The sequence below is a fragment of the Brachycentrus maculatus genome, unplaced genomic scaffold, assembly GCF_059751285.1.
Source record: "Brachycentrus maculatus isolate JH-2025_06_01 unplaced genomic scaffold, ASM5975128v1 h1tg000109l, whole genome shotgun sequence".
In the NCBI taxonomy this organism is placed as follows: domain Eukaryota; kingdom Metazoa; phylum Arthropoda; class Insecta; order Trichoptera; family Brachycentridae; genus Brachycentrus; species Brachycentrus maculatus.
Genome location: NW_028280862.1, coordinates 462,550 through 477,399, shown reverse-complemented (window position 1 = coordinate 477,399; position 14,850 = coordinate 462,550). Strand labels below are relative to the sequence as shown.

At 37.6% G+C, this 14,850-nt stretch overlaps 1 protein-coding gene across 3 annotated transcripts in view; it reads left to right on the top strand.

Annotated features, from left to right (window-relative positions):
• The window catches only part of LOC148310058 (uncharacterized), a 31,248-nt gene extending 16,728 nt beyond the window's left edge, over nt 1-14,520 (top strand). Inside the window, exons 3-12 of one of the 3 annotated variants that reach the window (XM_088259066.1) lie at nt 4,873-5,040; nt 6,523-6,595; nt 7,346-7,417; nt 7,498-7,614; nt 8,310-8,408; nt 8,911-9,003; nt 10,349-10,525; nt 12,352-12,476; nt 12,620-12,767; nt 14,251-14,520. In XM_088259066.1, coding sequence (XP_088115192.1) covers nt 4,873-5,040; nt 6,523-6,595; nt 7,346-7,417; nt 7,498-7,614; nt 8,310-8,408; nt 8,911-9,003; nt 10,349-10,525; nt 12,352-12,476; nt 12,620-12,767; nt 14,251-14,367 — 1,189 coding nt within the window. In that variant the 3' untranslated portion in view covers nt 14,368-14,520. Of the gene's footprint in view, nt 1-4,872; nt 5,041-6,522; nt 6,596-7,345; nt 7,418-7,497; nt 7,615-8,309; nt 8,409-8,910; nt 9,004-10,348; nt 10,532-12,351; nt 12,477-12,619; nt 12,768-14,250 lie in introns of all 3 variants that reach the window. The other 2 variants (XM_088259065.1, XM_088259067.1) reach the window with 2 other exon arrangements.
• The last annotated feature ends 330 nt before the right edge of the window (nt 14,521-14,850 follow it).

The following is a 14,850-nucleotide window of genomic DNA, read 5'->3' as shown; positions in this document are numbered from 1 at the left end:
AATTAGATATTCCTCCCGCCAATGATTCAATCGTAAACAAATTTTTGTGAATTTTTGTTTTGTAGACATTGTTCAAAACTTTTAGTGACCTCAATTCTTTCCCTTATATCCCTTAATATCCTCATCCATCACGATAAAATCGCGGAACTTCGTCCAATCTTCGTAATGGGCTATTTTATATGTACATAGGAGAGCGTTTCCATATTCGCTCTTTTAAGGCTGAGATCTCACACTTGTCCGCTCAGCCGCGGTCGGGGCTGCACGTGTCGCTCACTCCTTTCAAGAACGTCATAAATAAATAAACTTGATTTTTCAGGAGAACGTTTTTAAAGTTTAAAAATATAATGCAATGTATTAAAAATAAATATCAAGCCACTTATTGAACTTTTTACTGTGCAACAGATCTTTTTAGGTTAAACCTGAAGGTTTTTTCTCCATTTGAAATACAACTAGTTTATTTTTTTTTTATATCAAACAATACATTTTTCGAACATGATATTTATCATAAGGGTGTTTATATCTTTTGTATTTTTATTTTATAAAGGCAGGCTGTTGATTTTTTATGCCAAAGTATTTGTAATAAAATTTAAAAAAAATGTACGTAATATTTCTGTTGCATTTAGGGATTTTGAAATTATTTTCCAATCATTGCGATATGTTTTTTTCGAATATGTACCTCATACATTTATATATCGTAGTCATACATTTTGTCCGCCTCTGTAGTGTAATGGTCAGCACGCTCGGCTACCGTTCTGGAGGTCCCGGGTTCGATTCCCAGGGGGGTCAAATAAATATAAGTGATTTTTTCACTGTAATATTTATTCAATATTACCCTGGACTGGTACCTGAAGCGGAGGGCTGATCACCTTTCCTTCGTGTATAAACGATCAAGATAACACTGTGTTCATATGAAGCAGTGCCCTATGCACCATTGGGGTACGGATAAGGGTTTTATTTTTTTATTAGTCATACAGGAGAAAGTGACCAAGTGCATTTTTTTACAAAAACGTCTTACTAGCTTAATATTGCCCTGAAAAAATCCTTTGGGATTTTAAACATGGAAGTATAATATATCGACTTGTTAAAAATGACTAACTGCATTGATGTTTATTTTCTTGCCAAGCAAAAGTGACTTAAATGGCCCTGCTGAACATTTTACGTTTTGTCAATTGGTCACTTTCTCCTGTACGACTACGATATATGAGGTACATATTTTTTAGCAATTTTTTTGCAGATTTGTAGTTATTTAAATTTCACATGTAGTAAATAATATTTTCCATGTAAATTTCCACGTAATTATTATATTATTTGTGAGGTTTTTAGTTAGCAATTTCCAACCCCCATATGCACACGACACTAATGGGCTAGCCACGCAATATGCCACCCCTAAATCGACCCTTAAACTCATGTATTAGAGTGGCCGTCATAATTTTCACGAAGGCGTGATACTAAAAAGTACATACACATTCTCTCCCCATAGAATTTTGTACGAAAAACTAATTTATTAAAGAAAAAAAGTGTTTTTATTGTTTAAATGATAATATTATTTCATGAAAAATAACCCTATGGTACTTCATTTTCTTTTTCTTCTTCTAAGCCTTATACGCCCCCGATGGTGCATAGGGCTCTGCATCATATCGACGTAGTGCTATCTTGACCGTTACTTGTACGATGACAATGTCATCAGTCCTGCGCTTCAGGTACCAGCCCAAGGTGATATTAAATAAATTTGAAAGTGAAAATCACCCATATTTATATTGACCCCCCTGGGAATCGAACCAGCACGGTAGCCAGATGTGCTTACCACTACACTACGGAAATCGGTTTTATTTTATGTGTGGTTAACTAACTAAATAACTAACTATCGCGCCGCTTCTCTGTAGGGGTAGGCAGAGAGAATAGAACGCCACACCACTCTGTCATTGCAAACATTCTTTGCCTCTTTCTTACACATTCGTGCGTCTCCTCATACATGCTTCTGTTTATTCTGACTCCTGGCCGCGCCCAAGTATTTGAAATACTTGATCAAGCCAAGTTTTTCTCGGTCTTTCTCTGCTCCTATTTCCTACTACATTCGTCTTATAAATTCGTTTTACTGTTCATTCTTCACTCGTTCATAAATTCAGTAGATCACTTTCCTTGCACACATCATACACATTTGTCACCAACGCGTGCAGGTCAAGGATGCTATAAATCTTAAGTAACTATATGAATTAGTGCCCTATGCACCATTGGATGCGGATGAGGGTTTAGAAAATATATTAAAATGCTGAAAAATTACTGCAAATTGACCGCCGAATCAATTAATGAAAAAAAACGTTGTACATTTCGACTCTCGTACACATTTCGCTCACTCATTTCAAAAACGTCATAAATCAAAAAACTTGATTTTTCAGGAGAACGTTTTTAAAGTTTAAAAAAATAATACAATTTATTGAAAATAAATATCAAGCTACTTATTGAACTTTTTACTGTGCAACAGTCTTTTTAGGTTAAACCTGAAGGTTTTTTCTCCATTTGAAAAATATTTAGTATATTTAAAAAAAATAATTAAACAGGACCTTTTCTTCAAAATGCAAAAACAACACTTTGTGCCCTGTAGCGGGTAAATATTATGTTAAAATATGCCGCTTTTGCTGGGATATAGTACATTTTCTGGGCATTCCGAAAACATGCACAACTGAAAATGGACGATTTTTGATTTATGACGTTCTTGAAAGGAGTGAGCGATTTCTTGATCTAATTAGTTATGTACGAATATCGAAGACTGCCTCTAATCAAAGTCCTCTTTGCCTCAAACGACCTCGAGTCTAGATTTACATTTCAAAGGCAGATCAAATAGGATTTTTTTGATCCAATTTGATTTGTCTTTTTCTGTTTTGCCCGTCCCATAGACGACCCATAGTTAACTCCATGTTATCATCATGTACTGATGAGTTACGTTTGGATTCGTCCATAATCAAGTAGGCAGGCATTTAGCTATGAGTGTGTGTGTGTACGTGTGTGCTTCCTACGAGACGCGTGGGCGGCGGAACAGAACCTCGTATCTCCAAATAAGGAGACGACCGGCAAACCACTACGCCACGCTTGAATCTCGTTACCGTGTTTTTTTTTACGGGCACATCCTATATACGGTGGTATTCGAATCATAAATCATAGCGTATCTTGTATACAGTATGTCCTGTTTATTTTTTTTAAATAACATATAACATATAAATAAATATATATATATATATATATATATATATATATATATATATATATATATATATATATATATATATATATATATATATATATAATATAATAAAAATAAATAAAACCCTTATCCGCACCCCAATGATGCATAGGGCACTGCGTCATATAAACGCAGTGTTATCTTGATCGTTTACACATGAAGGAAAGGTGATCAGCCCTCCGCTTCAGGTACCAATCCAGGGTAATAATATTGAATAAATATTACAGTGAAAAAATCACTTATATTTATTTTACCCCCCTTGGGAATCGAACCCGGGACCTCCAGAACGGTAGCCGAGAGTGCTGACCATTACACTACGGAGGCGGACATATATATATATATATATATATATATATATATATATATATATATATATATATATATATATATATATATACATATACAGTATATATATATATATATATATATATATATATATATATATATATATATATATATATACATACATGTATTTCTCTTCAAACCCTCATCCGCACCCGATGGTGCATAGGGCACTGCATCACATGAACGCAGTGTTATCTTGATCGTTAACACATGAAGGAAAGGTGATCACCCCTTAGCTTCAGGTACCAGTCCAGGGTAATATTGAATAAATTTTGGTATGAAAAAATCACTGAGATTTATTTGATACCCTCCCTGGGAGTCAAACCCGGGACTAAAATTAAATCACTTTTGATTTTTTTACACACCATATATATTCTATATGATTTTATAACATTTTCTGTGGTATACCATATTATAATTATTCCATCTCTAAATATTATATATATTTTATTGTTGTTTTGTTACGAATGACGCATTTGTTTGTATGGAATGACGCGATTTTACCAATGTGATCAGAAATAATTACGCGTATCATTGGATATTATCGGTAGTAGGTGTAGAGGATCGAACGCCGTTTTTTCTTCATAGAATGGGAGACTTAAATAGGACCATTTTAATATGAAATACGTATGAACTAATAATGCAATTATTTAATAGGGTGATGTGATATGTATTATTTTTTACATTTTAACGTCTCAACATAGACGAAGAAGAATATGGAAGTTTGGGTTTTTACAGGGCTTATGACCTGTCACAGGGTGGTTAAGTGATAACTTTACAAACATGTAATATTCACCATTACCCATGATTGACAACCACACTACTCGAATTCTTGGAAGTTCTATATATCGTTCACTCCTTTCAAGAATGTCACAAATCAAAAATCGTAAATTTTCAGTTGTGCATGTTTTCGCCCAGAAAATGTACTATATCCCAGCAAAAGCGACATATTTTTAACTTAATATTTACCCGCTACAGGGCAGAAAGTGTTGTTTTTGCATTTTGATGAAAAGGTATCGTTTAATTATTTTTTTAAAAATACAATATATTTTTCAAATAGAAAAAAAATGTTCAGGTTTTACCTAAAAAGATCTGTTGCACAGTAAAAAGTTCAATAAGTGGCTTGATATTTATTTTTGAAACATTGTACTATATTTTTAAACTTTAAAAACGTTCTCCTGAGAAATCAAGTTTTTATTTTATTTATGACGTTCTGGAAAGAAGTGAGCGATGTGTCATTCAACCTATCCTCTCACCTCTTTATCCTCTTCTTCTTCTCCGCCTTTCAGCATCAACAAGATCCGCACGCTGGTGGACTTCCAGCACTGCCGGCGGCTCAAGGAGCTGTACGTGCGCAAGAACAGGATCTCGGACCTGACGGAGATCCGCCATCTGCGGGGGCTGCCCGCCCTGCGCATCCTCTGGCTGGGAGAGAACGCCTGCGCGGAGACGCCCAAGTGAGTTGGACACGCGGCAATACCTGCCATCTGACATGCTTTGGAATATCGTTATTTGTTTAAATCCCGGGAATCTGTTATCCCGGGAATCGGAAATCCCGGGAATCTGAAATCCCGGGAATCAGAAAAATCGTGAATCCGAAATCCCGGGAACCTGAAATCACAGGAAACTGAAATCCCGGGATATCCGAAATCCCGGGATTCTGTTATACCGGGAGATCTGAAATCCCTGGAAATTTGTAATCCCGGGATATCTGAAATCCCGGGAAGTCCGAAATCCCGGGAAATCTGAAATCCCGGGAAACCGAAATCCCGGGAAACCCGAAATCCGAACAAGATTTTGAAGAAAAATTTTTTTTTTAAAAACACGCAAAGACTAAAAAACACATTTATTATTACATAAAATAATCATATACAATTATAACCTAATTTTGTTAAAAAGAAAATTCAATTCAATTAAATTTATGAAGTCAAAATAAACATATACATTACAAACTGAAATTTGAAGCGTATGTATTGACACAAAAATTATAAAGTAAGCAAGAACACTTGTTAAAGATGTAGAAGAATCCCGCTTAGTAATACCCCCTCAGGCACATGGAACATGTATTGTTCAGCATATCTTCCTACAGGCATAACCATCGGCAGGTTGCTCCTGTATATAGGAATGGGAAACTATCTATGCCGACGTTGTCATAGCTAACTATCGGGAACGCACAGACCGATGCTCCGGATAATTACAGAATTGTCAATCATACTAACAATTGACAAAAATGCGAAATTAAATTATTGAAAAGTTAACAGTATACAGTACTGTACCTGTATTGCCACTCAAGAACTGTTATATTAGATTGAAATGTAAAAAGTTGCAAGTAATGTACATAAACCTTAAAAGAAACAATGTCATATAGTCTTCATTAACATTACAGCTGAATGAACAAGAAAAACACATAAGGAACACACGCAAACACTACACTACAAAATTCTCAGCTAATCTGAACAGGCCACAGTTCCAATTAGTCTGAATTTTCGGGGTGTCAATTTGGTATTAAATATCATATCCCACACTCCTGTCAACAACATCATATATCAAAAATCGTCAATTTTCAGTTGTGCATGTTTTCGGAATGCCCAGAAAATGTACTATATCCCAGCAAAAGCAGCATATTTTTAACTTAATATTTACCTGCTACAGGGCAGAAAGTGTTGTCTTGGCATTTTGAAGAAAAGGAATTTTTTTGTTTTTAAATATACTAAATATTTTTCAAATAGAGAAAAACATTCAGGTTTACCTAAAAAGATCTGTTGCACAGTAAAAAAGTTCAAAAAGTGGCTTGATATTTATTTTTAATATATTGTATTACAATATATTTTTAAACTTTAAAAACGACCTCCTGAAAAATCAAGTATTTTGATATATGACGTTGTTGAAAGGAGTGAGCGATATGGCAATGTCTAATTTTTTTATTTGTTTGATTGCAGTTATCGGTTGACTGTCTTGCGAGCTCTTCCCTGGCTGGAAAAGTTAGACAATGTTGGGGTCGACGCAGAAGAGGTAAAATTTGACACGATTTTGTTTGGCTTTGATTGAAAAAATTTGGCAATTTCAAGGAAAATGTAAAACTCACTTTTAATACAGTTTAGTTGGAAGAATTCACTCTTTAGATGCAGTTTAGTTTGCTATAACTCACTGCTTAGATACAGTTTAGCTTGCAAGATCTCACTCCTAAAATACACTTTAGTTTGTAATAAATCTCTCTTCAGATACAGTTTAGCTTGTAAGATCTCACTCCTTCGATACAGTTTAGTTTGCAATATTTCACTCTTCAGATACGGCTTACCTTTCAAAAACTCACTCCTCAGATACAGTTTACTTCATAAGATCTCATTCCTCGGATACAGTTTAGTTTGAAATAACTCGCACCTCAGATACATTTTAGTATGTAAGAATTCACTACTTAAATACAGTTTAGTTTGCAAGAACTTACTCTTTAGATACAGATTAGTTTACCATAACTCGCTCCTTAGATACATATGTTTGCAATAATTCACTCCTTAAAAACATTTTAGTTTGCATTAACTCACTACTCAGATACAGTTAACTACATAAGATCTCACTCCTCAGACACAGTTAAGTTTTCGATGACTCAATCCTCAGATACAGTTTAGCTGTTAAGAATTCACTCCTCAAATAAACTTTAGTTTGCAGGAACTCACTCTCTAGATAAAGTTTACCTACCATAAACTCATATGCCAATTCATCCCTCCCACTTTCAATTTTTTCATAATTATTTTTTAATTCGAGGTGGAAGAAGCAGCAAGAAAAGGAACTCCCATATACGATTCAGACGCTGACGAAGATTACGAACCAGAACTGGTATGTACCAGACAATAAACATGGCCATTTTGGACCAGGCTTTTATAATCTCTAAGCGTGCTCTTTTTGTGGATTTCTAGGACCAGGATAGAGGCCAAGATGCGTACGAGAGCCCCCCACAGAACACGTACAGCGGTCGCCCTCCGGCGGTCATGCGATCGCCCCCCGCCACTTCCAACACCACAAGAAATACTCAGGTATGTCCTTCGATCGCTCTAGAAATACTGGGGTACATTCTTAATTCGCTCTAGAAATATTCAGGTTGGTTCTTCGATCGCTCTAGAAATATTCAGGTTTGTTCTTCGATCGCTCTAGAAATACGGGCATGTTCTTCAATCGCTCTAGAAATATTCAGGTTTGTTCTTCGATCGCTCTAGAAATATTCAGGTTTGTTCTTCTATCGCTCAAGAAATACGTGGGCATGTTCTTCAATCGCTCTAGAAATACTGGGGTATGTTCTGCGATCGCTCTAGAAATATTCAGGTTTGTTCTTCGATTGCTCTAGAAATACTTGGGCATGTTCTTCAATCGCTCTAGAAATACTGGGGTATATTCTTTATTCGCTCTAGAAATATTCAGGTATGTTCTTCTATCGCTTTAGAAATACTCAGGTATTTCCTTCGATCGCTCAATAAGGCTTCAATCGCTCAACAACGCTTCGATCACTCAATAACGCTTTGTTTGATTCCTGACCAATTCCTTGATTAAATACATCCAACAATGACAGGCACCACAAAATACATGAATAATGACAAGTCTACGGCTGTTATCGGCTGACCTTCAGCTGACATTACGCGTATGCGTTTGAGAGAATCAACATTGCGAAGTTAAAAATGTCATTCAAGATTGCAGGCGGTGAAAAGATGATTGGAAACATTTCAATTTGTTGCAGGATTACGATAGCCACAACATCACAGCAAACCACGGGAACGGGAGGCCGTCGGCCCTGCCCAGATCACCCCCCAACACCAATGGCAACACATACATTCAAGTAAGTATTTGAATATAAAAATAAAACGCCTGGTATACAACCACTTTCTACTCCGTTTTTTTTTTCTCAACAGGACTGGAACTAAAAATATAAATTTTTAATTTAATATTTACTTAGTAAATACCACTTTATTTATATTTATTTTACCCCCCTTGGGAATCGAACCCGGGACCTCCAGAACGGTAGCCGAGCGTGCTGACCATTACACTACGGAGGCGAATAAATATAAGTGATTTTTTCACTGTAATTTGTATTCAATATTACCATGGACTGGTACCCGAAGCAGAAGGCTGATCACCTTTCCTTCATGTGTAAACGATCAAGATAACACTGCGTTTGACACAGTGCCCTATGCACCATTATTATTATTATTAAATACCTCTATTTCTTAAAATCTATTGTGCCACGTGTTTTGATGCATTCCGCATCATTTTCAAACACTGTATGTGAAGCTAATTCTAAATTTTAATTCTTGAGACGTCTAAAAAAAATTACATTTCAGACCAGCCCGGGCAGACCGAGATATTACTCCCCCGAGCCGGCAGACGAACCGTGCTATGAGCAACCGACTCCGCAAAGAACGCAGTACTTTGAAGTGAGTTCGGTCATTTTAATCACAGCTAATTGATCATAGCCGTAGCCGTTTTAGAGACGGCTATTTGCCTGATTTTCACCGCTTTGCGAAATTAATGTCTAAAATTTTATAATAACATTGATCATCTGCAGAATTGAAGCATTCATTTTATTTTAAATCTCAAACAATGTGACCATGTATCACCTTCTCACATTGAACTAAGATGGCCTCATTTCAATCATATATGTATCGCTCACTCCTTTCAAGAACGTCATAAATCAAAAAACTTGTTTAAAAATATAGTTTAAAAATATAATTCAATGTATTAAAAATAAATATCAAGCCACTAAATGAACTTTTTACTGTGCAACAGATCTTTTTAGGTAAAACCTGAAGGTTCTTTCTCCATTTGAAAAATATTTAGTATATCAAAAAAATAATTAAACAATACCTATTCTTCAAAATGCAAAAACAACACTTTCTGCCCTGTAGCGGGTAGATATAAAGTTAAATATATGCCGCTTTTGCTGGGATATAGTACATTTTCTGAGCATTCCGAAAACATGCACAACTGAAAATTGTCGATTTTTGATATTTGATGTTCTTGAAAGGAGTGAGCGATATATCTACATCTTTCATTGAAACTTCTCGGCGCCATCTATAGTCGAGTTGAATAAGTCTTTCAACCTTTCCCGGAGTACAATAATTGATGTCCAACTTTCTCTGGGGAGTCGGTTCGTTTTACATGAAAGTAAAAATTATTTCACGAAATCTATATATTACGAAAATAGCAATTATGTAAAAATAATTTAAAAAAAAATAAAACTCACAATTTCTAGGTTTTATTTTATGACAAAATTACAAACAAATATCCACAGATGTCATTGCAATACTAGTTACATCATATCAACCGATGGACGGACTTTGACATTCATTAGTGTCGATACTCCCAGAAAGGTTGATAAGCGGATACCTTTAAGGTGGAGACTGACCGGAGCATTTCGTCATAACGTAACGTCGTAACATCGCTCGCGGCGAGCATCACCGAGCATCCTATGGAAACTATGGATGGAGCGCTCGGCTCGCTGTACTGACTGCCTGGATGCTCGCATCGTAACGTGTTACCTTACTACGAAATGCTCCGGTCAGTCTCCACCTTTATGTTTGAGATGTTAATGTTTCTTCCGAGATTCATCTCCTGCAATAACGATTGACGATTTCACCTAATTGTACCGAATAAAATACATAGTGCCCTATACAACACCGAGCATTTTTTTCTCATTGCTCATCACCTAACGCGTTTAACAAAACGTCGCTCATCCTAACCCACTAATCCGGCTAATCCGCCTAACCACTAACATTGCAGCGGTCCGCCTCGGTCGGGGACGACCTGGCCAGCCCGCCGGCGCTGCGGCACGGCGGGGACGAGACGCTCGTGGCGCCGGCGGGCCATGAGCACGGCGGTCACAACGGCAGCGCCAACGGCCACGACGTCACCTACAGGAGGGCCATACAGCACAGCCAGTCCGCGCACAGCATCAAGGTGGCGGTATGGTCCAATCTGATCAAGATACAAATATATATAGCATTGATTGTTGCTTTATCATTATTTTACCGCATTTATCGTTTCAATTACGCTGCGTAATTGATATATTTTGTCTGTTTTTTGTTACTATCTCCATTTTCTCAATTTTGTTACATTCTCCTTTTTCTCAATTTTGTTACATTTTGTTACATTCTTCTCCATTTTCTCAATTTTGTGACATTTTGTTACATTCTTCTCCATTTTCTCAATTTCGTAACATTTTGTTACAGTCTTCTCTATATTCTCAATTTTGTTACATTTTTCTCCATTTTATCAATTTTGTTACACTTTGTTACAGTCTTCTCCATTTTGTTACATTTTTCTCCATTTTATCAATTTTGTTACATTTTGTTACATTCTTCTCCATTTTCTCAATTTTGTTACATTTTGTTACAGTCTTCTCCATTTTCTCAATTTTGTTACATTCTTCTTTATTTTATCAATTTTGTTACATTTTGTCACATTCTTCTCTATTTTCTCCATTTTGTTATATATTTTTCTCCATTTTCTCAATTTTGTTACATTCTTCTCCATGTTCTCAATTTTGTTACATTTTGTTACATTCTTCTCCATTTTCAATGTTCCAATTTCACGTCAATATCCAACAGTTAGGATAGAAACTATTGAAAGCTTGGGTGACACAAGGTTGACGAATACAGCAGAAATGATGGGTATTGATGAAGAGGAGCCGCTGCCTGTACCTTCATTTTCAGAAGTATACACACTCTTTGAAAGACTGAAAACTTTCTGCACATTCAATAACTGATGAAAAAGATATTATTTGCAAAGCCGAAAATAAATTATCGACTTACGGAAATAAAACAGTTTAAAAAAATTCAAAATCTAGACCACATATTTACAATGCAATAAACTTTGATATTTATTTGGTTTTATTCAGCTTTTTATATTTCATTCTAACTTTCCCGGGAGCATGGACGTATATGAATGTCGGTGCGAATTTTCCTCAAAGGAGTATCGACGTTAATGAACGTCCAAGACTATCTGTCAGTTGGTATCATGTAATTTGTATGGTAATGACATCTGTGGATATTTGTATTTAACTTTGTCATAAAATAAAACCTAGAGATGGTAGGCTTTATTTTTTATTTGAATTATTTTTACGTAATTTCTATGTTCATAACACAAAGATTTTATTTAAAAAAAATACATATTTAATGTTAAAAAAAAACCCACTCCCCAAAGAAAGTCGGACATCAATTATTGTATTCCTGGAAATGTTAATAAATACATTTATTCACATCTATAGCTTGCATTCTTCTTAGAATTTTAACCTACTGTGGCAACCCACAACATAATCGAACGAACGAACATAATCGAACACGCAAGCAAGAAATGCAGAACGAAGCCGAGCTCGGTCCGAACAAAAACCAGGGCGTCACATTCCGTTCCCGCTCGTCCAGTGATCGACACGCCCTTCTCCAACCGCGCTTACATTAGAATCACGCGATTATTCTTAAATATTTCTTGACTGTAATTTTCTAAAACTGAATAAATCTGTGTTAAAATTAATCCGCTTTCATCTTGCTTCCCTTCTGTTAATTTAAGTAGGTTTTCAACTAGAACCCACACTACCAATGGTTATGCAGATTGGGAGGACGGTACCTTTACTCGATGTATCTCCTTGTGTATTGACCTCTTAATCCCGCATTCATGGTTTATTTCAATAGATCCCTCTAAAAATGATAGATAGAGGTTTCACTGTATACTATATTCACTGGCAGTAAGCAGGATTTTGTGCAAGGGTTTATTTTTTTTAATTTCAGGAACCATCCCCTATGAACGGAGATCACAGCCGGGATTCATCCAGATATCATCCACAACATCACAGCGCAAGGCACAGTGTCGTATCGCCTCAGGGGGACTGTTATTACGACAGACAGAATGACAGGTAATACCTTCCTTCAAGTTTCGCGGTCAAGCGTCTACCCAACTACGCCATGGCACCTGTCTTCCTTTTTTTCTTTTCCATTTCGCCAGAGTAACGCATAGTACGGCTAATTGTAGATAATATCGGCGTTCCGTCCTCCGCAGGTACTGCAGCCAGAGCCTGGAGCCTCCACAGCCGTCCCGCGACACGTGGGAGCGCGACAGCGTGACGAGCAACTGCCGCGACAGCACGCAGGTGGCCAGCAACGTCATGGCCGACCACAAGGGCTTCACCAGGCGGCCCATGACTAGGGTAAATACGTTACGAGATACAGAGCTCTGTCATTGACCTGTCATAGTTTAACCATATCGCTCACTCCTTTCAAGAACGTCATAAATCAAAAATCGTCAATTTTCAGTTGCGCCCAAAAGTTTCAGTTTCAGTTTTCGGAATGCCCAAAAGATGTACTATATCCCAGTAAAAGCGGCATATTTTTAACTTAATATTTACCCGCTATAGGGCAGAAAGTGTTGTTTTTGCATTTTGAAGAAAATGTATTGTTCAATTATTTTTTTTAAATATACTAAATATTTTTCAAATGGATAAAAAAAAAACATTCACGTTTTACCTAAAAAGATCTGTTGCACAGTAAAAAGTTCAATAAGTGGCTTGATATTTATTTTTAATACATTGTATTATGACCGACACCGCGAGAACAAAAAGCCTTCTTAGGACATCCGAAATGAAGACTGTAGAGTCTTCATTGCAGGCCTAACACTTCGCGACAGAGTAAGAAACTCAGATATAAGAAAAATCTGCGATGTTGAAGATGTTGTGCGATGGGGAAGAGAAAGAAGACGTTTCTGGAGAGATCATGTGAGAAGAGCGAGTTGGGATCGAGTGGTGAGGGTGGCAGCGGACAGCAGCATAGGCGGGATCAGACCCCCAGGAAGACCACCTAAACGATGGAAGGATAGCTGGTCTTCCACCTCCCAGGACCGACCCGAGAATGACAGGACCTAGTCCTAAAAGAAGAAGAAGAAGACATTGTATTATATTTTTTAACTAAAAAAACGTCCTGAAAAATCAAGTTTTTTGATTTATGACTTGATGATTTATGATTTATTCTTGAAAGGAGTGATCGATATACAGTCGTCCACAAATAATATCTTCCTCAGAGGAATTTGGATGTATATGATACTTCAGTGTAGAGGTTATTGCTGCTGGACACTTCGACACCCAAATACTTAAATTGCATAACTTGCGTAAATTTTATTATTGATAATAATTTCTAAAATCTTCTTCATCTTCTTTTTGTAGATCCTAGGAATCTGTTTGTGCCTCCGCATGTTGCTCTTGGGATATTGACTCCCAGCTGTCTTTCCATCTTTTCGGAGGTCTGCCTGGGGGTCTGTTTCCTTCAGGGTTACCTTGAAGGGCGATACGTGGAAGTCTGTCTTCTGACATTCTGGTTTATATGTTCATTCCAGTATCGCCTTCGTTGTCGTCCCCACCTCACAATATCCTCTGTCTTACACATGCTCCGGATGTCGGTATTTCTTACTCGGTCTCGCAATATGTTTCCGGTTAGGGATCGGAGAGTCTTCATCTCGGAGGTTCCAAGTCGAGATTTTGTTCTGGAAGTATCTGCTCTTGTCTCAATCCCATAAGAGGGAGCTTACCCCCAGGAAGACCACCTTAACAATGGAGAGATACTGGGAGATGGTCTTCCACCTCCCAGGAGCGGAACGGAGAATGACAGGACATAGTCTATTTTCTATTTTCTATCTTCCAGAACTCGAATCTCCTCTCCGCTGTGCTCTGCCTGATCAAGGAGCTGGACTACACGAGTCTGGAGGTGGCCGAGATGGCCGTCCGGTGCCGCATGGACGAGCTGGCCAACCGGCCATGAGGAGCGGCCGGCGCCGGCAGCCCGGACGAGGTCCTGTAGCTGCGGCGTTGCCGCCACCGAGACACCGCGCGCGGACATCGCGACGGCCGCACTCAAACTGCAAACTCAGAGACATTTGTCGATAGTACGGTGGAACCACGGTGTAACGAATCTCAGTCATTCAAACCCCTTTTCCGCACCCAAATGGTGCATAGGGCACCGCATCATATAAACGCAGTGTTACCTTGATCGTTAACCCGCTAACCGGGCGGTCCGCTGTCCAATTACGCAACTTGTAACGGGCGCGAATACTGATTCACTCCGTGTCTTAAATTCATGTCGAGACATGTATGGATGACTAATACCTTTGTTGTTGGAAAAATATACGTCCCGCCCGTTCCTGGGCGCAACACATATTTCAAGGACGTATTCATATGTCCTACCCGTGCCCGATATTGTTTACGTTTGACGTATTTATGCGTCCCGCCCGGTTAACAGGTTAAC